The 27,161-nt window shown below is 39.4% G+C and overlaps 1 protein-coding gene across 1 annotated transcript in view; it reads left to right on the forward strand.

Annotated features, from left to right (window-relative positions):
- Antxr1 (ANTXR cell adhesion molecule 1) overlaps window positions 1-27,161 on the forward strand; it is a 226,441-nt gene that overhangs the window by 70,026 nt on the left and 129,254 nt on the right. The window contains exons 9-10 of the mRNA XM_026387240.2: window positions 5,669-5,729; window positions 17,453-17,551. Of these exons, the coding sequence (XP_026243025.1) occupies window positions 5,669-5,729; window positions 17,453-17,551 (160 nt within the window). The remainder of the gene's footprint in view (window positions 1-5,668; window positions 5,730-17,452; window positions 17,552-27,161) is intronic.

A 27,161-nucleotide genomic window follows, 5' to 3' on the forward strand; every position in this document is an offset into this window, starting at 1 on the left:
CCAAACACAGACCTCTACATTTTTTTTTTCAAGTAAAGAGGTCAAGGCCTTTTACAAAAGCAGGCCAACCTAGATCTTAGGGGGAAAGGATACACTGACAATGTGACTGTTGAAGAGATCAGCCATTGAAGAAATGGAGGAGATGAAGCAGTCCCCCTAGGAAGGCAGTTCCCAAAGACGGTCTCGCCTCACATGAAGAGCCAGTCGCTACAGGATGCAGAATACGATCTTGTATTCAGATGACTTTCTAATTCCACTTCCAAGGAAAAAAAAAGGAAGCTAATACATAATGTGCTATAATCCCATTTATAAAGCCATGCAGGAAGTATGCCATTTATTCATTTGTTTATCCAATAAATATTTATTTAATGCCTACCTATGCCAGGTTAGGCATCATGGCTATGGCAGTGGGTGAAAACAAATCCAATCCTTGCCCGGGTAGAGTTCATAATCCACAAAGACAACAACCAAACAATCAAAAAACAAATATATATGATTTTGAACTATGAGAATTCCTCTGAAGGATGGTGGTTTACACTAAATTGTAGGTAAGTGTGGTGGTACTGCACTGGTCAGAGTACCAGGACTTAGTGGCAGAGTTTATACTGAAGTAGTAGCATGACAAAGAGAGAAGAGTAGGAATTTTTTGTCTTAGGAAACTAGACAGATGCAACCTGTCAACAGATAGCTAACCAGCCTCAAACCAGCCTACTTCATAAAACAAGTACATTCCCCTCGATGTAAGGAAGACATCAAGGAACATCCTCCAAAAGACTTTTTGAAAACATGTGAAAGCAAAAGGCCCCTGTATACTATGAATGGAAAAAAGAGGATCATCCATGATGAACCCACACAACAGGAAATGGCCAAGTAAAGATTGACTAATGTGGGGGAAAAAGAGGCATGTCTGTCATAAGGCAGAGATTCCTAATAACTGTGCAAAATATTCACTGTTCTTTAAGGATTCTTGAGAAATCTCTGCATAAACAGAGAATTTTATAACAAAGGACATTAGATTTTTAGACTCCAAAGAGAGCAAATTCTTTTATACAACCTGGACTGGTCCACAATGGATTTCACTTAAACATATTAAACAGCTCTTTGAACTTGTCAAAGTCCTTTTCCAGCTGCTACCTCTCTTGCTCCCCCAATAATTCAAGAAGGTTCGAGAAAGTAACCCTACCAGTAACAACACATTGCGTCTAGTTCTTTATGGAATTAAGCCTGCTTTTTCATCTGTTTTCTTATTGAAATCTATCCAAAAGTTGGCAGGAAAATAGTTTAACATGGATTCAGTCTCCACTATATGATTAAGCATGAGGCTCCAGTGAGTGACTGAGCAGAAACATATATGAACTGTGGTTCCTGCCCAAGGGTTGTAGCAGCAGTGGTAGGTAACGACACACAGCTACCATTCTTTGAATATGTGTCAGATGTCCTCCTGTGGGCTTTTTACCAAGGTTGTTCAGAACACATTTCTTGGTGTCTTATTTTCACAAAGTACACAGGCCAGCTGGTGGCCAAAGGGTTGGAAAATAGTTTTAACATGGATTATCTGTTGAGCGATCAATTTTGTCTTCTGTCTATAAGACAAAAACCTTATAGCTTGCCTTGATCTCACTCTGCCTCACCTCCAATCCCCCATGAGTTTTATCACCTAAGTTCAATTGATTTTACAAACTCAATATCTCTGCATGCAAGTCTCTTATTTCATTGAACCATCATGCAACCCTTTGAAGTCATGTTTTCCTTATTCAGTTTTATGGATGAGATTCTGAGGTTTAATAACCTGTCCAAGCCCAATGGCCAGTTAGTGGTAGGGCTTGGATCTCAATATAAACACATTCAGAGCTCAAATCTCTTCTCTATCTCTGGAGCCCAAGTTCTTGGTAATAATAGCTTACATTCATCAAGCATATAACCAGGTTCCAGGCACTGTGCTATGCTCTGCCTGCATGATCTTATTTAACCTTCCCAGCCTAGTAACTTTATGCTTAAGCTTTTGGTAGTATATCATGATCCCACTCTTACATATGAGGAAAGAGATTCAGAGAAATCATGGGGCTTGCCCAAGTTTTCACTGCTCAAGCCCAAGAAATTTGATGCCAGACTAGTATTCAGTGTGCTCAATTGCTTCCCAAAATTGGGGTTCAAAAAGTTCAAAGAATCATCAAGGAGCCTAGATCAGGTAAGTGTAGGATCACAGCCAAGACCCAACTCCTCATGTGAGATCATATCTGAAGCCTGTGGTAGTATAGGCCTGGTCTATTATACGAACCAATTATACCTTATCTCGATGTCACCCCAACCCTGTGTGAGTCTCTTTTCATCTAGTGATTTCCCTTTAGCGATTCCTGGGAGCTGTGTCTTCACCTCCTCCATAGCTACTGTTGCCCGGGGCAAGGGAAGGAAGCCTCTACCTCCTCACTGCCCTATAAGTCTGCAGTCCCTACACTGATCTGCTGTCTACTATAGTTCAGACAGACTAATAATTATCCTGTGACTGGGCTGCTAATAATCAAGGGAACCCCCCACATCCACTTGGTACCATTATGACTTCCTACTTTTTGGAAGCAGACATTTGAAACAAATAGAAGTCATCATTCCAGACAAATCCTGCCCATCCCCCTCACTGATAAATTTTCCTCCATTGGCTGTAATGCATCCCTTCCAGATGTTTTAAATTAAGATTGGGAAAACTGTGTTTTTACTTGATTGAATCACAGCACTTGGCTGACATTTTTTGGCCCTTCATGCACTCCTTAGATTTGTCAGCTAATTGCACACACTTTGAGAGAATAATATAGCATATGTATGTTTTGACAGACTCTGTTAGTGTGTCTTAGTGGTCAAAGATTCACTGGTGTTTCTTTTACTGACCCCTGGTTAGATGTTAGAGTTGGTTCAAAAACATGGATCCAAATCCAGAAACTTATGTACATGGAAATTTTATATATGTGTCTTGGGAAATGGAGACAGGATAAATCCGATTGTTTAGTTCTTATTCTTGGACTGTTTTGAAATCTTTAAGTTGTGGGTGATAAAATAACTTATTAGGAAATGTCCAATGCCTGAGGAATTTTATTTAAAATGTCAAAAAACAGCTTCATGTTGTTCTAATGCCACTATTTACCAAGGTTTTGCCTCCTAGTTAATTCTTCAAATGTGGCCTGTTTGGACGCTCATGTCATGGAAACCACTGGGTGAGATGGCCCATGAGGCACTAAGAGCCCAATGGCAGAAAACTGGAGATGGGGGAGATCCTCACATCCAGGTGCAGCAGCTGTCATTTTGGATACAAGTCACTGTGCCCCAGGATCCAGGCAAGCCCCAGTCATGGGACATTGCTGAAGGCATGAGTCCAGAAAGGCAGATGGACCACAAAAAAAGGGAGGATGGAAAAGCCAGCAGGGAAATTTGGGTGCCCTGCATGTGTCTTTGAGGTCCCTGATCCAAATCAGACTGAAAATGAAGAGAAACTCAGAGCTCACTGTTGACCCCAGGTGCCCAGAGCCAGGTGTGTGAGGACCACAGACTCCAACAGAGATGCAAGAGGGATACAGGAGTTTGGAGCACTCGCTTCCTGCTGTGGTCAGGCAGGCTTAGGGGCCAGTGGAGGTACCAAGGTTGCACCTGCGTCTGGAGGGCAGGGGGCTGGTGAGCCAGAGGCCAGGAAGTTAGGCACAAGCTCAGGGAACAGCTCCCAACTATAGAATTAGTAAACAGATAGGGGAAGCAAAGTACTAACATGCCATGGAACTGTACAGAGTGAATTCTAGAAATGCCAAAAAAAGAAATGCTGCTTTGCATGACTTAGATATAGAGAGTTACCTAAAGGACATGGTTGTAAAGGAACCTGTTGGGATAACTTTTAATGTTTTATCATTTAAGCATCAGAGAAAGATTTTTCTTAAGCTTATTTCTTCATTTCCTTTCACAATGCTTCTCTATGAGGACGCCCAGATTTCCCTCTGGAATGGGTAAATATTAGCTCTTCTGAGAAATGGTTTTTATTCCACAGATTGAAACACTCATAAATGTCTGACTTTTTCACTCGCTACTACTAGAAAGCTTGGAATTAAGTCCACTCCTAGCGAGGAAATAAACTCCTCAGAGCATATGTTTTGTGTGCTTTTCTCACTCACTGTATCAACTTTCTCCTGTCTGCCCTTGAATCCATTCCCCCATTATAATTTATTGCATCTTTGTTTTATTGTGTCTTGTGGTGTATGTGTTGCTTAAGTTGGAACAAGAAACATATCTAACTAAAGGTATCAATGCAAATAAATAGACATTCCCCACTGCAAAAAGATGGTTTCTTCTTTTACAGTTTAAATTTTATAATTACATCATTAGTTGCTTTAACAAATGTCTTTTCATGAATAGAAAAAAAAAATGGTTTTCTTCAGCCCCCTGAACCATCTGCAATTTCAAAGTAGTAAGCCCCCAGAAATGATATCACATTTGGTTAGCAAATTAACTCAGTGTTCCATACTTGTTTAAAATATTTGGTTCAAATTTTAGGATCTGTATTCAACAAGAGGCAGGATTCATAACTAGTAGAGAGAAGTCCGACCGGGCAGATGCCCTGCTCTGGCCAGAAGTCTTCATTACTAATTCCCTGTGTGGTCGTTGGGTTCATCAGACTCCCAGTGAACCCTGCAAGGCTTATTTCCAGAGGAGAGTACATTTCCACTTAACTAAGGCTCAGGTCCCCTTGAAGAGAGGGGCACAGCTCTCTGCCACATCCTCTTTCCAGATTTTTCCTACAAAAGAAGAGTAATCTGTGCAGCACCTAGGGACAGTTGGTCATCCGCACCTTAGCCCTCCAGCCTTATCTATTATCACTCTTTTATTTCTACTTTTCAAGCTCTTTTTGTGGTAGCTGAAGGGGTCTGTGCATTTCTACTTTCTCACTTCCGCTCCTGCCATTCCCAACCTGGACCCTAACATGCCCTTGCCCACCTTTCTCCATCTCCTCTCCACCCTCAGTTCCCACCTTTTCCATGAAACCCTTAGAAATGTCCCTGCCCAAACTATCTTCCCCAGGAACTTCAGAGCTCCCACTATGTGTCTCCTCACCCTCGCTCCCACCACATAACTGGCCATTGTCATTTATCATGCCAAGTGTACATCACGTTTCAAGAACTCTTTATCAAGCCTCTGCTGATAATTCTCTCTCTTTTTTCTCTCTCTCATTTTCTTTCTTTTCTTTTCTTTTTCTTTTCTTTCTTTCTTTTTTTTTTTTTTTTTTTTTTTGGTACCAGGGATTGAAAACAAAGACACTTAACCACTGAATCACATCCCCTGTCCTTTTTTTGTATTTTATTTTGAGACAGGGTCTCACTGAGTTGCTTAGGGCCTTGCTAAATTGCTGAGGCTGGCTTTGAACTCACCGTCCTCCTGCCTCAGCCTCCTGGCTCCTGGGGTTACAGACATGTGCAACTGCTCCCAGCTGCTGATAATTCGTATTCATAATTCTTATAGGACACCCAACAGCATCTAACACAATCTGGCACATTAATGTTTGGTGTTGATGATACTAGTAAAGATATTACCCTCCCTTACACCTACTGCTGCTCTTAATGGCTTTGAATTTTCCTATCTGTATCTCAATTATCTCTTAACAAATTATGCTAGACATTTACTTTTTTATTTCTTCTCCTAGATTTTGAAGAAGTCCTGCATTGAAATTCTAGCAGCCGAACCATCCACCATATGTGCAGGAGGTAAATTGAAATTAAGTGCTAATGGCTTTCATACCATTGATATTTTGAATTCAAATCACATGTTTACTTCTTTGGTGGGGAGCGGTGAAGATAGGGCAGGAAGAGGGTGGGTGAAAAAGGGAATATAAATTTCTAGCTTGCTTTTCTTCAAGGGAAGAAAGAAAAGAAAGAAGCAACATGTCCATATTTTTAAAGTTTGAAAAAGTCCATCCAAATACTGTCCTCATGGTACCAAATTACAAGGGAATTCTAGAAATGCTGAATTCCCACACCAGTACTGAATACTGACCCCAGTCTGCCTCTGGAAAGAAATGGAGTCACCCAACAAGCACAGTGGGACATGCATATAATCTCAGCAGCTCTGGAGGCTGAGGCAGGAGGATATCAATTTCAAAGCCAGCCTCAGCAATTTAGCAAGGCCCTAAGCAACTTAATGAGATCCTGTCTCTAAATAAAATATTTTTTAAGAGGGCTGGAGGTATAGCTCAGTGGGTAAGCCCCCCAACCCCAGGGTTCAATCCCCAGTACCAAAAAAAAAAAGAAGAAAAAGAAGGGGAGTCACCCTTCATCCTCATGTCCCTTATGGATACCAGATGATCTCAGTAACTGACCATAGGCCACTTCTGAAATGTTGAGATATGTAAGTGTTTAGTGGGTGCTATCCTTTCTACATTGTTAATATATTTACTTAATTGTTCAATCCACCAGTCCTCATAAAATGGTAGTGTACAACTTCAGTTGTCCTGATAGAAGCCATGATAATTTTGTCATTAATACAGGAAGTCTCTACTTACATTCAGAAGCAGCCTTTTTTGAATCACAGTGTTTTCTCCAAGTGATGAAAACTGGGGTCTTGCTCTTTCTGTGTTTTATAATAGGCTGCCTGAGACATCAGCCATGCCAGCTCTTCTCCTATAATTCCAGACAGATTTCCCAACACTCTTCCTTCATTCATTTAAAAAGCATTGTTAAGCATTTGGTACACACCAGGGACTGTGATAGGTGCTGGAGATACAAGAAGGACCAACTGTCTGCATGAGCCCCTCTTGCCTGGGGACTTTCATCTTGCACTATCAAGAGTTCTCTATTGAGATCAGTTCTCTATTGGGATTGTCTGGCCTCGCAGAATATCAAGTGCTGGTCATTATTTGCCAACAGAAAATATGACAGGCAACCCTGATAAGACAGTGAGCCTTGAAGGAATACCTTTCAGGCTTATCAGACACTATACATTTCAATGCTTATGGCATGTTTTATTGGTATAAATGAGGGAATCGCTTGAGGATTTCCTCCCAGTTCCATGTTAGGACAGCTGAAAGATTCTCAAGGAGTTAGACACTAATTAAGATTACAGTAAGTAATCTGCCAACATGAAAGTATTAAGTATACATATAATTACATAAAGTTAGCAATCTTGGCATCTAATTACCTACATACATAAATATAAACATACTAAATGCATATAGATATTAACACATATAAAGATGTTAGCAGAATACTTGATGACTATTCAGAAATATGTTAATGTTCCAAAGAAAAGCAATAAAAAATTACCTAATTACCTATTGATGTTTAAATAAATTGCTACCTAGCAATACAGATGGCAGGGGAAACTATTTTTTTACCCCTCCAAGGAAAAAAATTCAAAGCTTCACAATTTGACAAAAAAATATGAACACATAAACATAGTGTCAGAACCTTTTAAGGGGCTTCTCTGCATAAGGAGCTTCAGTGAGACTTTATTAACTTCATGGTAAATCATCACTTTGGGTTCTGTGTGCTTCTGGTACAGAAAATGTGTGGGTTATTACAGATCAGTCTTGTGTATGGTGTGTGAGAGCATAATACATTTTTATAGTTCCCTGATTTTAAAGCAAGTGGAAAACAAGGAAGCCTTCCATTGTGCGATTATCCCATTCATGAAGAAAACCCAGACTTCCGTTTAGCAATCCCACTGGATGTGTTGCAACGATGTGATACGCAGAAAGTCCAAAGTCTATGAACACAATTTCTAATTCACGGGCATCATCGGCTCCCTTCCTGTAGGCATCCTGAACACACAAGAGGAAGCTTATCTCTCCTCACTGCCTGCTGCCTCGCCAAGTGCCTGGCACTTAACACGTGGTCAGTAAAAGTTGGCTGAACGTCTTGCTTCTTGCCTCCCCTAAAAGCACAGAGCCACTGCCTTTTGCTTATTTGATCCTCATTGACTCCTTTCATAAGAAGTTAATGTCCTACCTTGAACTGTCTAATGAAAATAGCACAATTAGAAATTCATAGCCAAAAATAGAACAAGACCAAATATAAGCAAAATCTTAACCATATGGACAAGAGAAAAGCGCTCCTCTATAATCCTAGTCTCAGCAAGTAAACCAAAATCCCTTCACATACCATTAACGGGTTCAAGACTATAAAAGCACTGCATATATAAACTTGAATATGGCGCAGAAATGTGAGGGCCACAATACCTGATCCTAGGAAATTAGTGGATTTTTTAACACATTTCTTTTCTTGTGGGGTTTTTTGTTTTTGTTTTGTTTTGTTTTGTTTGGGGTTTTTGTTTGTTTGTTTGTTACCAGGGATTGAATGATAGAACTCAGGGGCACTTTTTCTATATTTCTATTTGTTTATTTGTTTGTTTGTATTTAATTTTGAGACAGGTTCTTGCTAAGTTGCTTAGGGCCTCACCAGTTGCTGAGGTTGACTTTCAATCTGTGATCCTCCTGCTTCAACCTCCCGAACTGCTGGGATTATAGGAGTGTGTGCCACCAAAACTGGTTTAATACATTTCTTATTCAATGAAAAAGAAAAAGAAGCAAATTAAGAATTAGTAAAAGTTTTTTTTAAAAAGCTAAGTGAAATACAAGAAAAAAAGTAAAAAATGCACTAAAAAATTAAACAAATTAAAGCAATTTAACTGATAAATTATTCCCAGAGCTATTTTCTTGGTAGAACCAAAAAGATAGATAAATCTCTGATAAAGTCAACCTAAAGGATCTTTCTTTAGATATTTTTACCATCACTGGCATGTTTGTAATATCACATATTATAGACAAACTATCCTGTATCAGAGCAAACCATCCAACTGTATTTCCTTTATTTCTAATAAAGAAAAAAAGTAACACAAGACACAGTAATGGAAGCTAGTCCTAAATTTTGAGAAAAGGAAATCTCCCACTTCTCTTAAATCAGAATCATAAGGGTAAAAGAAGGACCAGAAACGGGAAGAGCTGAAAATGAAATTGACCTAATTATTCCGTGTCCATATATGAATACACCATAATGAATTTCACCTTGTATGTGTATCCATAAAGCACCCATTAAAAAATAAAATACATGAGTAGAAGAAAGACCTTTGAGGAAGAGAAGCAGGAGAAGGGAGGAGACCGTGAAAGGGGAAGTACTAGAGATTGTAATGCAGCCAATTATATTCCATATATGCATGAATATTTCAAAAGGAACTATTATGTCTAATGATAATGCAATCATTAAAAAGGCATTTCAAAAACATGCTGATTACAAAATAACGTTTCTAGGAAGAAAAATCAAACCTCTAAAGGATAGCCTTACATCAAAAGTTCTTCCACGGGTTTCCTGAAGGTCAGTCGTTGACTGTTCTCTGTAGTCAGCAAGGCTTTCAGGAAGCACTGGAGCCCATTCCATTGTCCATGGCCTTGAGATCCTGGAGCCAAAACCTAAGCATGACTCCTCTGTGATTTTCATTAGGCTACTTGGAGGCTCCAGGGCTTACCAGGGATTTCCATGAGAGTGTTTCAAAAAGCATGAACTGTGGTACAAAACAAGGTGACATTATTGTCATCAACATCATTTTAATGAGGATTTAAAGGTTAAATATGGTGCTAATCATGTCATATCTAGATGAGAAAAACATGCGTGTGTGTTTCTCCACTGAAAGAAAATCAGGGAGGACATTGATAGAGTTCAGAGTATCTACTAAATAACTAATTAATTCAATATGTGTTGTGGGAGAGGGTAAACAAGGAAACAACTGTTCCCATTTCTCAAGTACAATGGTCGGATCAAGCCCTAGACAGATCTTGAAAGAAAAGGCAGAATTTACTTTCATTTAAAACATTGTCTCCGAGCCCTCTCCCCTCATTCTCTAAATTACATGCCTTCATTGGCCCCCAGAGCAACCCTGCTAGGGAGCCCCACCCAAGTCTGTCTCTGCTGACGACTGCATTCCCCCAAGACCATGATCTCACCTGGCTCTTGCCCCAACTCAGCCTCAGCCGTGGTTCTGATAGTAAACTGAGCTCTGAGAGAGGCCTCGAGATAATGCCCTGGGTGGACAACAGAACCCCGATACCACATGGGCCTCTAGGTGCAGGGCTGCAAAGAAAGTGAAATGTAATGAGACAAATAGAAAAGTTTCATACCTGGTCTGAAATAGCCAGTTTCACAAATCAGCAGTTTGGGGCAAATCTGACTTAGTTACAATTTTTTTCAAGGAACAAGAAAACACAAGGACCATCCTAGCTCTCTTGATAGCCAGTAATAACTAACACCTTTGGCCAAAAAGGACTGATGCAATCTTAGAGTGCATCAGTAGTCATCTAGGTCCTAGTGTGGGGTTCAGACCACATGGTCCAAGGACCATCCTTAAAGAATTGCAGTGACAACTGCGTGTCCACATGAGATAGTGATGGAGCTGAAAACCATGTGTAATGATTCATTCACATGTCTTTCCTCTCCCTTCCTTCCCCCTTTTTATCCTTCCTTGCTCTTTTCCTGCTTATTTCTTCCTTTCTTTCTTTCCGGCAATTCTTAGTATCAACTATGGCAATGTGAAAACCTATGAGTACAAAAACTCACTGGACTTGCTCCCAGTCCCCCATGAAATGCAGTCAGCTCTGAGAGATTGCCAGATGCTCAAATAAATGACAAAGACCATGCACTGAGCAATATAGCAGAGGTCTGCTCCTGCCCAGTGGAGATGAGATGCTTGTGAAATGAGGAAAGATAAAAATAACCAGAGATTAGACAAAGAATTGAGACTCAAGAGTATCTTCCAATGTCTGGAGGATTCCCATGCAGAAAGGAAATGTGAGACTCATTAAGCATAAGCTTCAGGAGACCACCACCGGAGAGGCCAGACTTCAGGGAGGCAAATGTTGATTTCATCCATGCAACTTTCACAACTCAAGTTTTCCAACAACGGAGTGGATGGCCTGAGGTCTCCACCTCTAGGATTATGTGAGCAATGGCAGAATAGCCATCTGTAACTAGATGCTATCTACAGGAGACCTCCATTGGGTCTCTTTTACAACTTGAAGTTTCTAAAGATTCCATTCAGTTTTGGCTAAGGTATTAATGGCTGATCTATTTTTTAATGACTGAAGAAACAAGTATTCCTGAAACTATTTTTCATTTTAACTGGAGATTCTAATACAGAGAGACAGTTGAGGCAATATTTAATCTGTTCTGGTTAAAAAAAAAAAACTCAGTCATTGATGAAATTATCTGGGGAGAGGAGCCTTCTCAGAATTCCACTCTCAGGAATTATAAACTGGCAACCTCTGGACCTTAGCTAATCTGCACACATGTTCTTTTTGAGCCACATTGCATTTTTTTTTAATTTAATTTATTGCTAACATTTGAAAAATTCAGATTTTGCCTAAAAATTCATATTTTCATCTTGTTCAAATCAGATCTGGTCATATGGGACCTGTGTTTATCATAAGGTAATGGTTATTAGGGATTGAATAACTTCCCTCTAAAAGACACATGTACTCCCCACCAGTCCCTGTTGTTACCCCCAATGACTAGAACAATTATAGTGTTGCCATTTAGCATGGTGCTTACATCACTGACTCATAGTCCCTCATTTTAAGTATTCAGAAGTCATCTACTAGTGGAGAGCCTTTACAGCAACTTTGGCATTACCTGCATTTAAGTAATTCTGCTTTGCTCACAATATGGACGTTTCAAAAACTTCCTAGTTGAGTGCAGTGGTGCACACCTATAACCCCATCCACTTAGGAGACTAAGGCAGGAGGATTACAAGTTTGAGGCCAACTCAGCAACTTAGCAAGGCCCTGTCTCAAAATAAAAATTTTAAAAGGTTTAGGGATGTAGCTCAGTGGTGAAGTTGAGTTCAATCCCTATTACCAATCCCCTGAGTTCAATCTCTATTACCAAAACTTACAAATAAAAAGTTCCTATTAGATATTTGTACAGATTAGCCTCTGTGTACTTAGGAAAATTGGCCCTACAATAGTTTGGCTCCACCTAATTTAGTCCCTTTCTAGGAAATGCATCCTGTGCGTGAGCACAGTTTAATTCTGGTCCAACTCAACCTCAGACTTGCATAGATCACAGTATGCTGTGTAAGCAACTACTCCAGGAAGGAAGTAATTGGAATCAGTGTGCAACCTGCCAACTGTTCTGCATTTGAAGTTCTCATAAGAACATCCAGAAAAGGAAGTTGTAATGAGCTTCTCACATTGTCATCACAGAGACAGTCACATCATTCCTACTGTGTTCCCCACTGGTTCTGATAGAGCTGGGTGAGTTAGCCCACAGGGAAAATCGTTTCAGGCTTCATACTTACCATCTGGAAATTAGCTGCTTAAAATAGACACATTCAGGCAACATCAGGTAGTGGTTCCATTTCTTTCTCTTCTTGTTTTTCAAAGGACTCCTGCTGGGCCACTAGGCTTCTGAATGGATTGTTTCCTCTCTGCTAGTCTTTCCTTTCATTTAAAGATATTTCCATTCTCATTCACTATTGGTTGGAATGTAAAATGGTACAACCGCCTTGGAAAATAGTTGGACAGTATCTTTAAAAAGTTAAATATATGCCTACCATATGACCCAGCCATTGCACCCGTAGGTGTTTATCTAAGATAAAAGAGAAAAGGAAATCTATGACCAAAGATGTATATATAAAAGTCCATAACAGTTCTATTTGTAAGGGCCCCAAACTATAAGCAACTCACATGTTCATCATCTGGTGAGTGGATAAACCAAATTGTGATAATACTCAGCAATAAAAAGCAATAAATTATGTTTAAACCTAAAAATAATCATAGATGAGTCTTAAGATAATTATGCTGAATAAAAGAAGCCAAGTCCAAAAAATACTTATTATATGATTCTATTTTCATAAAATTCTAGAAAATGCAAACTCATGTACAGTTACAGAGAGCAGATCCGAGGTTGCAAGGAATTGGAGGTCAGGAAGAGCAGGAAGAGAGATTAGAAGCAGCACAAGGAAACTTCTAATCAGCCATGAGAAAGCACCTATTAAATATCAGTCTATATATTTTATGTTAGATGTTCGTGCCACATTAAGCATTAGTAGGAGAGCAAATTCAGACTAACTCACAAGATGAAATTGCACCAAGAGTAATTTGGCACAAAACTCTTGAGTGAGCAGAGCAAGCAGAGAAGATGTAGCTGTCTCGTTTTCCAATAAGGTGACTGATGAGCAATCTTTACTGAAGTCATCTCAAAGCTACGTTTTTCACATTTTTTAGAAAAAAAAAATGGAATAAAAGCAAAGAAAGAAAAGAAGGAACAGAATGGAATAAGTTTATCAAACCGCTGACTTTTTTCCTTGGTTTAAATTGAGCTATAATGCACATACTATAAAATCCACCTTATAAACTGGACATTTCAGTGGTTTTCAATATATCAGAGAGTTGTGCAACCATAAACAATATTGATTCCAGAATACTTTTATTTGACAAAAAGAAACCTATGCCCATCAAGCAGCTGTTCCCCCTTCCTCCTCCTTCCAACTCTGGTCTAGATGATCTACTTCCTGTCTTTATGGACCTGCTAATCTGAACATTTCACATAAATGGAATCATGCAATATGTGGCCTTTTGTGTCTGACTTCTTTCATTTAGCAGACTGTTTTTAATGTTCATCCATGTCATAGCATGTTATCAAAACTTGATTTCTTTTTATGGCTAGATAATATTCCATTGTATAGAATAATATTCCATTTTATAGAAATACTATATTCATCAGCTAATGGACATTTGAGTTGGTTCCAATTTGGGTCTATTATTTTACAAAGACATACCATTTTACATACTCACCAAAAATGTACACAGCTTCTAATTTCTTCACCAGTACTTGTTATTATTATTATTATTATTATTATCATGGATTGAACTCAGGGGTGCTTATCCACTGAACCACTTTCCTAGCCCTATTTATTTATTTTAAATTTTGAAACGGGTTCTCTTTAAGATGCTTAGGCCCTCACTAAGTTGCTAAGGCTGGTTTTGACCTTGCAATCCTCCTACCTCAGCCTCCCAAATCACTGGGATTACAGGCATGTACCACTGAGCCCAGTTATCCATTTCTTTTAGTGTAGCCATCCTAATGGCTATGAAGTAATACCTCATTGTGATATGTATTTGCATTTCTCTAACGACTAATGATGTTGAACCTCTTTTCAGTCATTGACGTCATAAAATTAACAGTATTAAAACTGGCTGGCTCCTAAGTAAATAACTACCCTGTCCTTCCCCTTTATTCCCTGTGTCAAGATGTATTATTTATTTGTTCATTCAGTGAGCCCATATTGAGGCCAACTCAACCCTGGGTTAAGCACAGTCAAGCATTAAGAAGAAATAGAAATGCCTGATGTTGCCATCAAAAAACTTATAGTTGGGAATAAAAATGACTAAAGAATCATAATGAATTTATATCTTTAAAAACATTCTTAAATGATATGTTTCATAAAAAAATTAAATCAGGTAGAAAATTCCTCTCTAAAGTCCAATGGTCCCTAGACATTTCTGTAGAAAACTGTAATCCAAAATGAAAATTGCCTAAAAACAATGAGTCTTACGGATTTTGAAAGGTAGAACCAAGGCTTTGTGGCTAAATGGAGTTAAAGTGATATATCCCAGTTCTAATGTGCCCTGGCTCTCACTTGCTGGTGGATTCACTTAACAGCATTTAGTTACATAACATCTTTGTGCAAAGAGCTGACACTCTGGTTGGGCTGTCGGGTCAAATATTCTGTTTCTGGAAACCAAATGTGTGCACTGACAGAGAAATTGTACCAGGCAGGCTGGGAGCTCGTCTCTCTGCTCTCCTGTGCTTCCCAGGGCCTCCTTTCCTCCACCTCCCCAGGCCTGGAGATTGCTTTCTTTGGTTTCCACCAGGGCCAAACCATGGATCCCTGCTGTCTTTTTTCCTAAACTCCCTGAGGTTGGGCCAAACAGACATGTGTGCAGCCTCTTTTATAGAGGATTCAGCAGCTGAACTGGTAATGCTGGAATATGGTGTTAGAGAAGAGACCTTGGCACGCAGTCTGCGTTTCCAAAGTCTTCTCTGCCTTTGCTGATTTTTGAGGAAACAAGAGAAGTAGGCACAGCAGCAAGGCAGAAAAGCATTTGGAATCAGCAAAAACGTCCAACAGCAGATGTCTGTATGTCTAGCATACAAACTAGGGAAAGAAATAGGTTTCTTTAGACTTAATTAAGCAAGTAAGATGCAATAAGATTCTTCCACAATGCTTTCCACTTAATATAATGCTTGTTGAACCAACTGAATAATCAGTCACATGCCTGGAAAACATATAAATAAAAGTATTAAATCCATCTTTCTAATTTCTAAATGTAGCAATTTTATCTCGGCATCAACAGGCATAGGAAAATCCTTAATAAGACCTATGGTCCTGAAAAATCATATGCCCATGACCTTCATTAGTATAATTCACAGCTTAGGCTCTAAACACTTGGATATAAGTCCCAGTGTGCTGCTTACTAATTACGTAACTCTGAGCAAGTCATTAAAATGTCAAAATCTCAATTTCCTTATTGTTAAGGTCTCTTATGCTTCTAAAAGCATTCTGTTCTTATTTGTACTCCTTGTGGTACATGCAGTGCCTCCGGCTTCTTTTACTTAGATTTCAGTTTCTTGCTTCACATCCAGGCCAGCTCCACTTTTCTGCAAAATGAGCAAACATGCCTGAAATTAAAATAAAATAAGGTTCTAAAAAAAATCATAACCCCAACTTTTAAGTTACTCATCTGTCACAAGACAATGAGCATCTATTTTAGCATAATGGTTAGGAGGAAAATGGCCGATTTCTATGAGCATGGCATTTGGTTCCTGACAGACCTGGATTCTGGTTCTGGTTCTGACAGTTATTATCTGTGTAATCTTGGACAAATTACCTGACCTCACAAAGATCAGTTTCTCATTTGTTCTTCCCTGTGCTGCAGTGAGGTTGAAGTGACATCAGACATATTCAGGGTTTAGCACTGGAACTGGCACACACTAAAGGATTAACCATCAATTATTATGTCTTGGCAAACATGACTTCTAAATTAATTTCTTGGGAATGAAAGTGACATAGACTCAACAGTTATTGAACTCCAAAAGAGTCCCATATGCTAGTTCTCTAATTCCATTCTCCCTCCAACAAAGTCTGCATTTGGATAGCAGTTTACAATTGAAGATCCATTTGCACAAATACTGCATTTTTTCCCTCTGACTTTTAGTTTGTTTCTATTTTTATATGCAATATAGCATTATCCCAATTCCCAATTTTTATACACATAGGAGTGATAAAAATAAAAGAAAGTGGAGCATTGATCAGTTTTGAGCAAATATTCCTAAGTGTTGAGCTAATTTGTTAGTTGTTTTTTTCTTTGATACAACTATTGTAAATAATAGGATTTTATTCATATACATTAATTCAATGTGCATCAGTGTTAAATAATATGCAGGCCTGGGAAATATATTATCTCTTCTATTTAGAGAGAAACAAGTGCTACACTCACGGGCCAGTGTCAGTTCAATCAGGTCTTGCTTGACAATTGACCACAGATGAACAAGACTTGCATATATTGCTATGAACAGTTATTCCAGCCCCAGGCACGGTGGCGCACACCTGTAATCCCAGCAACTCAGGAGGCTGAGGCAGGAGAATCACGAGTTCAAAGCCAGCCTCAGTAAAGGCGAGGGGCGAAGCAACTCAGTGAGACCCTGTCTCTAAATAAAATACTAAATAGGGCTGGGGGTGTGGCTCAGTGGTTGAGTGTCCCTGAGTTTACTCCCTGGTACCAAAAAAAACAAAAAACAAAGACCAGTTATTCCTATATAAACCTACACACCACCACTGTGTCCCCAGCAGACAGGATTGCTGCAGCATATCCAACAACTACCACTAAAGCGGTGTTTTTCTAGTTGGGCCATTAAAAAAAGACAAAAGAACAACAGCAGAGGTTACATAATTACATGCTGTACTGTTCAGTGCTGGCTGAGAAAGAAGTGGTTTCCAAAAAAATGTTAGGCACCCTGGGCTCTAGAGAAATCCTTTCAGGATCCCAAAATGTAAAACAGACCCAAGGAGACTTGGGTTGATTGAAGAAGGAATGGAGAATCCCTCTCTGTGGCCCCTCTTGCTGTTTTTAAAAATTTCCTGGGCTCAAAAATACAGGTAAGATTTGAATGGAAAGAGGAGGGAGGAAGGTATTCCAAATAGGAGGATCCTCAAGAGAAAAGGTAGGAAGGGGGGAGTTCACAAGACCAGGTAATAAGCCTTGGTCATGAACACCTGGTGAGACACAGTGGGTTGGTGGGAAAGGGAACAAACATGGTTGCTTTGGGTTTCCAACAAATATTTTAAGCCTGGAGAAATAGCTAACAAATGCTGTTAAGTTAAAGCAGACCAGAAGCTCAAGGGTGATGGTCAAGTCACGTGTCCCGTCAATTCTCCATTTCAGAGTCATTTCAAGTCGTTGTGAGAGGAAATGGCTTCCGGCATGCCCGAAACGTGGACAGGGTCCTCTGCAGCTTCAAGATCAATGACTCGGTCACACTCAGTAAGTCCTTGCAGAATTGGTGGGTTTTTCAGCCTGCTTCAGGGGAGGGAATTCCCAGCCCATTTTAGAATCTGCAAAGAAGAGTCTTCATCACTGGAAAGTTCTCCAGCAGGGCACAGTTAGCCCTATCGTGCCTTGGTCCTGATCAGAAAAGGTGCCCCTCTGCGTGGGCACAGAACTGAGGGTGTCCCACTTGGGCAGCAGGGCAAGGCTGTGTGAGCCTCCAGTTCCCCACCAGCTTCATTGCTGCAAGCAGAGGTCCTGCTCCTGCCCATTTCCCTCTACAAAGTCAGTCACTCCCAGTTGGCTGTGCAGGCATTGAATAATCAGGGTTTGTGGAGTTGAGGTTTCTTAACAAAGCATTGCAGATTCTCCAGTGGAAAAAAAAAAAGAGAGATGCCTTAAATTTATTAATCCTGAATAAACCAAAAGCCAAACTATTAGGTTTGCATGCGTAGATTCTGGAACATCTTTCCATCTGGATGATTCTTACTTGGAGTAGCCAAGAAACTCTCATCGTGGTGAATACCTTACATGAAATACAGGAATATGGAAGTAAAACGAAGTGCATTTCATGAGAAAAATGAATTGTCATAATATTGGAACCTGCAGGAGACATTTGCAGCAGGCAAGTTCTTAATTGAAAGCCATATGTGATTCATGGGGCTGTCCAGGAGAGTTGGGGAACACTGACTATGGGAGTTGCAGATGCCAGGAGCCCTGGTTATTGTTTGCATCTGGCATCCATCACACAGATAATTATTGATTCTGCATCTGCAATGATAAACAGCACTCATAATATACTGCATTTTCCCAAGTGCTCTGTGCTCTCAATGCTGTATCATTTTGTCACAGTGGCTCTAACAGGTAGAAAGAGCAAGGATGAGAGGACCTGCATTTACTAAATGTCTGACCACTCACACTAGTTCTATCCTCCTTAGAGCCCGGGGAGGGAGGTCTGATCCTGTCTTTAAAAAAGAATTGAGAGATGTGCCTTTTTTTTCCTCCCTGATGTCTTAAAACTCACTTGAATATTTAAACAGAGATATTTAGTGGCTTTCTTACAAACATCTGGAATTCCTGGCCTTGGAATAATATCAAACATTGGAAGCATTCAGAAAGTTTTTCTAAAAATTGGAAATGGTCTCACATATCCAAAAAGTGCGTGCTGTTTGAAAACATTGTGCAATGTCCCTGAGTAGTCAAGGTGGGACAGTTGGATAAGTGCTCCCTGCAGAGTTCTTTTTCCCTTCAATTGTGATGTCACTTAAACCTGCATTCCCTCTCCTGAAACCAAAAACCCAAGTCTAATCAGAAATTCCTGGGGGTTTAATTCGCCTCCCAGACAAGAGAGCTTTCAAATTCAACTTCTATGAAGATAAATGGAAGTCACAGGGTGGGAAAAAAGTGCCTATTCTGTAGTCCATTACTTGAAAGGTCCCACAAGATGCTCTGTTAGGAAAGATGAAATGCCAATGTACAGTAACATTTTGAAGGCTTATTTTCAACTTTAGCATGGAATTTCATTTCTTATGAAACCAGCTCATCCTCTTACTCCCTCTTCTCCTTATATATACTTACCAACACATGCAAAGGCTCTCAGCCTCATTCATATTCAAAAAGAAATAAAGGTCATTAGGTTAGGCAGTTGGCTTAAACCACAAATCTAATTAGCTTCCAGTACAGCACTAACAGTTAAAGAAGACTTTAAAGTTAGGAATAAAATAACAATACAACCCAGTTCACCACTGTTATGTATCATTGATCTGAGGTGTTACATCACTGTCCAATAGAACTCTCAGAGATGATGGAAATCTACTGAAATGCTAGCCAAGATAGTAACCACAAGCCATAGGTGGCTGTTGGGCATTTGAATTAGGGCTAGTGCAATTGAAGAATTGAATTATTAATTTCCTTTTATTTTATTTTATTTATTTATTTGTTTATTTATTTTTAAGAATAAAATTTTTTTATTGGTTGTTCAAAACATTACAAAGCTCTTGACATATCATATTTCATACATTAGATTGAAGTGGGTTATGAACTCCCAATTTTACCCCTAATTTTAATCAATATAAGTGTACTAGCCACATACGCCAGTGACTACCATATTGGCCAATGCCACGAGCATTATAATACCACAAGAGAACAGATGAAAAATGTCACTGCTTTTTAACATATTTGTATTTTCCTAGAATACTAGAGTTAGCAAAGCTACTAGACTAATAAGAAGATTATCAAGCTCAATGTTTTCAAAATAAAATACCTCACATAAAACAATCAATAGCTGTACCAAAACCCAATAATGACCAGTTAGAAAATATCCTAGGAAAAATGTAGCAACAACAAATATAATCCAGGAACAGTGGTACACACCTGTAATCCCAGTAGCTTGGGAAGCGGAGGCAGGAGTTCAAAGCCAGCCTCAGCAACAGCAAGGCACTAAGCAACTCAGTGAGACCCTGTCTCTAAATAAAATTCAAACTAGGGCTGGAGATGTGGCTCAGTGGTTGAGTGCCCCTGAGTTCAATTCCAAGTACCAAGGGGAAAAAATAAAATAAAATATATATAATCTAGTAAGAACTAATTTGACCATATTTGTAAACATATTTAAAAAGAAAGTTACAAAACTTTGTGAGGGAGATGAAGAAAGTCTGAATAAATAGAGAAGTGGTGTAAACTGAAGGGAGGGCACAGATTCAGGAGGCAAAGCACCAGGAGAAGAATCCTGGCTCTGTGGCCTTAGCAAGTCAGTTAACATCTCCATCCCTCAGTTTCTCTGTCTCCAAAATAAGTATGGTAACAATGGCACCTTTATCACAGGTTGTTATAAGGTTTAAATGTGTGAGTTAGGCTTAGAACAGGGCCTAGCATCTGTAAGCAGCCAATGGCTACTGGCTGCTGGTATGAGTTTATTATTATCACTGTTATTAAGTGGAACAGTAACTGGGTGTTGTAAAAACATCAACTGTCTTCAAATGAATATTTACTTTTAATTCAGTCTCAATGAAAATTCCAGTGGGGCTTATTCAATTAACGAAATAAGTCTTAAGTTTATATGGACGAATAATTGTACCCCCAAAAAGCCAAGAAAAAAAATGTGGAAACTTGCCTTAATCGATTTCAGGAAATATAAAAAGCTGCAGTAATTGAAACAATGTATAACTGGTATCATAATTGGCAAACTGAGCTTCATAATGTGGTCCATAAACAGTTATGTACTTATTAGAATTTAGGATAAAATAAAGTGACCTTTCAAATCAGTAAGGAAAGAGTGAATTATTCAAAAATCACTGTTGAGACATCTGGCTAACCACTTGGAAAAACAATTAAATTTGATTTTTATCTCATACTTTACATTAAAAAATTCCAGATGAACTACAAATTTTAATGTGAACATGAAAACTATAAAATTACTAGAAGGGAACAAAAATAAATATTTGCATAATTACCTGGCAGGCAAAGACTTTTTAAGCATGAAGGGACACACCATGAAAGAAAATTTCAATAGTTCAAGCAAATGTTTTTAAATTCTTCTGTTACCCACTCCAACAAAAAGCAAAAGGAAAACAGAAAACTAGAAAAATGATTTATTATATATATATAAAACAAAGGGTCAGTAAACGTAATATAAAGATAGCTCCAAAAATCATCTTTTTTAAAAAAAAAGAAAGAAAACTAATGATCAGTAAACATATGGAAACTGCCCCGTGTAAACAAGGAAATGCAAATTGAAATAATCATTTTTTACTTTATCAACCTGGCAAAGATGAACAAAGACATAATACCTAGTATTGATGAAGATGTAGAGGAGAAGGTTTTCGATCACCATCAGTGAGACAACACTTAGAACTTTTTACAGTTCTTATAATGCATTAAACTGCTTTTATACATTTTTGACCCAGAATTTCAATTTCAACTTCATCAAAAGAAGCGATTGGGAATGTTCACAAAGACTGGACAGTGTAGCTGTTTACCATGATATAGCAAAAGCAAGAGGAAAACAGCTAGATGGTCTAATAAATGTTTCACAATACATAATCTAATATCAACTACACTTTACCCCTAAATAATTAAATAATATTGTACAAGAATAATTCCTGATGTGGAAAAATGTTAATGATATGGCTTCACATGTTAGAATCAGTTACCAAAAAAGTACCTGAATACTCTTTTTCTTTCTCCAAACACACATTTGTATACAGAAAGAAGCTTGGAAAACATCAAAATGTTAACAGCAGTCACCTCTGAATGAGAATGCTATTATTTTCTTCTTTCTATTTGTGTTTTCTAAGTTTTCGGCTATCATATATCCCTTATATAATAAGCAAAAAAAGCTCACTAAAGTTATTTAAAATTTAATTTAAAAATTCTTGTTAATTATATAGAACTAGCATACATCTTAAAGTTAGTGCTTGGTCAGTTCTCCAATCAACAGGCCAAATTCTCTGCTGGCCAAGAAAATATCTTGGAAATCTTCACACAAACTTTATTTATTCTGGCTGCACTTTTTCCTACTCCAGTATTCAGTATGCTGTGCCAAGAAAAGATCTACTTTCAACTGAAAATCCATTTGCAGAGAGATTAGAATGCTAAAATGGAGACACTGGGGTTTGAGCTGAGAATTGATCCATTTTATGCACAGTAAATAATAAATGGACGTTTTAGTAATGCAATAATGAAACATTTGCAGTCTAGCAAGTAGTCCAACCCTGGCATTGCATGGAGACACATGACGTATGACTGTAAACAAAAAGAAAACGATTTTTTTTACAAACTCACTAATATTTCATATATAGGCCGTGCAAGAAATCTGTTTCATGGTTTCATAGGCACGCTCTCATTCTCTAGGCCTGGTTGCACTTTACTTTTCGTATAGTCCCAAAGGATAAAAGTTTGCCCCCTTTGAAGATATTTTCTCAAACTGAACATTAGTCACAAAGGCTAAGAGTTCCAAAGATGGGTTCAGTGTCCCCAAGAAAGACACGCATTTGAATATGGAAGTTCCAGTGTGTGTGTTTTTAAAAATCTGACCAGATTTCCAGAAACTACATCTTAGAAAATATCTAGGCTCCAGGGTTGCTGAGGACCCTCTAAAGAGATCATGAATATACCTTTGGTGGCAGATAGTGGGGAAGGCAGTGGGGAGGAGGAACTGTAAACTTCCTAAACAGAAGCGTATTGTTTGCTCTCTCATGGGTTATGGTATTGTTTATATTGGTCAAAGACACTAATGCAATTTAGATGCATCCCTGGGGCTCTGGGGTCATATGAAGAGGATGAGATGATGCTTTGTGTAACTCAAAGTGAAGAGACATAAAGAAGGCTTGAGTCTCCCTGTTCTAACTGGGGGTGCACGTCCACACCACTAGACAGCAGTATCCAAATGATAGCAGCTACTGATCGGTAAGCACCCATCTTGTGTCTGTATTGTTCAAGTACCCTCCCTATCTCATCTCAGCAGCCCAGTGAAGGTAGAGTTATTTGTGTCCCCATTCTTTGTTGATGAGGAAATGAACTTAGAGAAGTGAAGTGCCCAAGACCCCCCAGAAGGCCAGGGGTGGAAACAATTTGAACTTGGACAGTCTAGCTCCAAAAGCCTCAGACCATTAATTTGCATGGCCTCTGAAACACAGGAACCCCTGCATCCCCCCCCCCCAAAGACCCTTGGCTCCCCATGCCTAGGTGACTGATGTTACCTGACTGATGCACCTACTTTGGGGGCACTGATTTTGACAGATCCTCCCCATTTTGCAATTGGAAACTAAGTGAGGTCAGAGATATTTACCAATATCACAGAACATGTGAGTAGGGCAGTCGAGACTTGAACTCAGGCTCAAGACAAAAAGACCTCATCAGATCAATTACTGGGAAGAACCCCAGGCTTTAGAGCATCTGTGCCCATCACTGACAATGTGATCACAGCTAAGGGTCCCTGAGTGGTATTGTTTTCTTGAACCTCAGGAGCTTTTTGTATATCTGGTGGTATCTCTTTCTCCTTTGCCCATCCTTTCAGACAGTCCTCTGGTTTTTCTCTCTGATTTTTGAAGTGGCTTGGAAAGAGTGTATTAGTGCATATTCCCATCTTTGAGGCCCAGAAAAAAAAAAAATAGAGAGAGATCAGTTGAAATTTACTGCAGGCATCTGGACTGGTGTAGGGATTCTCCACCACAGGCAGCAAGGTGGCAAAGATTTTCATTTGGGATAAGGATAGCTCATTCTGGGGGTAAGTTGGCACAATACAAAATTAGCTGCAGCAATGCCTGTCAATAGTCATCTCGACTTGGCCCCTGCTCTACCAAATGGACAATGGTCTCCAGGTGAAAATTGAAAGCTCCATGCAGATTCAGGCCCACAAAGCATTTTTTTGAGGCATGGTTGGGAGAGAGGTATGCTTATGAACTCCCGTGAAACCTGCCTTCACCTTAGCCCTGCTGTCCTGAGTAGGGCAAGTTGGCATCCCAGAAGTCTGGGCTTTCATGCACGGTGACCAGCAGGTGAATGGTGGATGATACCCTTCCTCATGCTTCCTTATCATTTCCATAATTTGATGGAAGAGAAAGTGGTAAATCTAGTAGGGGCCAGATTCCTGGGAACCCTAAGCAGGCTAATAATATGTATCCTTTCAGGCTTGAAACACTTTTTTCAACTTGAATTTAGAAAAATTGGCTGCTGCTGAGAAAAAGGAAGAAAGTGCTACTGGTAGATCTCTCCTCTGTTGGATTCAGCTCTGCCCTATCCTGTGTGCCCTAGTAGCTTAGGGGCCATTCTCTGTTAATCAAGTGTGTGCTTGGCATCTCCTCCCATGTCTGAATTTCTATGCAGGTTTAGTCTTTTAAGAGAAGTCACTGTTAGTTACAAGCTGAGGTCATGATCGTAGCGACGTCTTTAGCCATTTTGGTAGACTTGCCCTTCCATCCCAATCCCAAAGGTAAAATGCTTCCAAACCTAATTGTGCACAGCTGCAAGCGTTCATGTGTCAGAAGCCACATACCTTGTACATGAATCCTGAGTTGTCCTTTAGCAAGTAAAAACAAAGCTTTAAAAATATATTTATCCTCAGTAAATTACAGCTGTTTTGAGTGCAGCAGTTTTTCTGACCTCAGGATTACAAAATTTTAAAAGGCTGATACTTTACTTAGAAGATAATTTGTAAGTTTTACAGATGTCAGCAGTCAAGAATTTTTTTTTTTTTGGTGTGGATTTATTAAGAGGATAAATTGCTCTGCAGGAACCCTGAGCCTCATTATCTTCATATAGTTTGCAACACCCCAAAACTGCCTTATTAACTTCAGGAGATATAAATACAAAACACCACAAAATTGTGTATGCTCTGGTCCCAATTATATAAAAAATAATACCTGTGCACTTTCGGGATATTGCAGCACTACCCAGAGAGCTGTGAATTACCCAGTAACATATCCAGGTCCCTCTAAAATGGACAAAAGAAAGACATTAGGCCCTGGTAGACATTATACCAGATTTTTTTTTTACATACTCAGGAGTATTGACATTTGGGGCTGGATAATTTTTTCTTGGTGGGTGGGCTGTCCTGTGCAATGTAGATGCTAATACCATTACTTCCTCAGTTGTGATAACCAAAGTCTCAGACTTTGCTTATTGTCCCCTCAGAGGCAAATCACCCCCATTTGAGGATCACTGCACTGTATACAAGTCCACAGATCCTGTTTGGATATATGACTTGCTTCTTGTCTCACTATACTATGTACTCCTGACCTAACCTGATGGGCAAGTTGTAAGACCCGCTTAATTTTCAAACACATTTACACTTTGTGTTATACAGATGATGAGGCCAATAGTACCCCACCTTAGTAATGATATTTCCCATGTGTTGAAAGCCTGTTAAATGCTAGGCATTTAATACCATCATGGTTAACTTTTAGAACAATTTATGAAATGAGTATTATTCCCATGTTCTAGGACAGAACTCTTGAGTTATAAATAGGGTGAGAAGGTTTGCCCAAGATGACACTACCATTGAGTGGCAGAGCATGATGGCTGTCAACAGCACAAGCTCTTCAGGGGCTTATTGCTCCCCATCCTATTCTCCTCTGCCACACAGAGCAGGATGGGAAAGCAAGAAACATATCCTGGATACCTAGAGCATACAGAAACTGGTGACATAGTTATGTGTAGACCCAGCCTGTTCTCTTATCTCATGGCAAGTAACCAGTGAGGTCTTCTAAGGAAATCCTAAAGGACTCCAGGCCAGGAAAGGGGTGGGTGGTCTAAGTTATGTCTAAGGATTAGGCCACCTGCACCTTCTACCCTCTCTTCTCATTTTGTTTTGACTTTCATTATTCAGTCCTCTGACTTCACCACCACGGTTCAGATTTTCCAAGTAGAAATCATTCTCTATACTTTCAAAATCTCTGCTTTGTCCTCTGAGGTAGAGTTTAACATCTCTGTCAAAAAAATCCTTTAGCTAGCCGGGTGTGATGGCTCATACCTGTAATCCCAGCAGCTCCAGAGACTGAGGCAGGAAGATCCCACGTTCAAAGCCAGCCTCAGCAAAAGTGGGGTTCTAAGCAACTCAGTGAGACCCTGTCTCTAAAGAAAATACAAAATAGGGCTGGGGATGTAGCTCAGTGGTCAAATGGTCCCGAGTTCAATTCTCGGTACCCCCCCCAAAAAAAAAATCCTTCGCTTCATATCACACCTACATATGAAATCCTTCCAGGGCCAGACACATAGTATTACCCAATGCATGCTGGTTTCTTTCTGCTCTCAGCACTGGAGCCTGCTGAGCTTTCAACAAGACTCCCACGTTTGTGAATTATCATTGAAGAAGCCCCAGTAGGACAGTCACCTCCTTTCTGGCTGGGACTCTAGAAAACTCAACCCAGATGCTTTGAATTTCACCAACTTGGAGTCCTATTGAACATGATTTTACTTCAGATTTTTTCAAATATTTTGCATAATATTTAAAAGCATAACTTTTTTCCTAAACCGGTTATTTTTGAAGGCAGCAAGAAGGTGGGAACCGCCAGTCTAGCTTGTCTGCTCTCCTTTCATTTGGAGCCACATTCCCAAACCAGCTGATAATTTGGTGCTGGACAGTTATCCTTGGCTCTGGGATGCCATGAAAATGCTCCCTAGACCCAGGGGACATTGGAAGAAACAGCAGGGTGAGCTCATTCAGTTCCTAACCTCTACTATTTTTCCCACTACCTAATGCAAATGTCACAGTAGGAATGTAAACTCTACTTGGGGGCTTACATCAGCTTTTGGAGGGTTTCAACAAACTCCCCCAGATAAGACTAGGGGTTATTTTTCTTTTCCTTTTTGCCAGAAATAAATATTTATATCAAGAAAACATTGCCAAGACTTGGAAAGTATTTGAATTATTTAATCAGCCCTATAAAAGGATTCACTCCAATCGGTTTTTGATTTGGCTAATGAATTTTAATCCTGGTTTTATCCCAAACCCATTAGAAAGTTACCAAACTACAGGGAAGAATTCTGGAAATGTTCTTCTTCACCAGTCCCAAGGCCAAAAACTGGGAAAGTAAACACTTGAGTGTATACTTCAGAACATGGGTCTGTTCCCGTTAGCTCAGGGCCTCTCAGAATGACTCTGGACCTTATC

The sequence above is a fragment of the Urocitellus parryii genome, chromosome 12, assembly GCF_045843805.1.
Source record: "Urocitellus parryii isolate mUroPar1 chromosome 12, mUroPar1.hap1, whole genome shotgun sequence".
In the NCBI taxonomy this organism is placed as follows: Eukaryota; Metazoa; Chordata; class Mammalia; order Rodentia; family Sciuridae; genus Urocitellus; species Urocitellus parryii.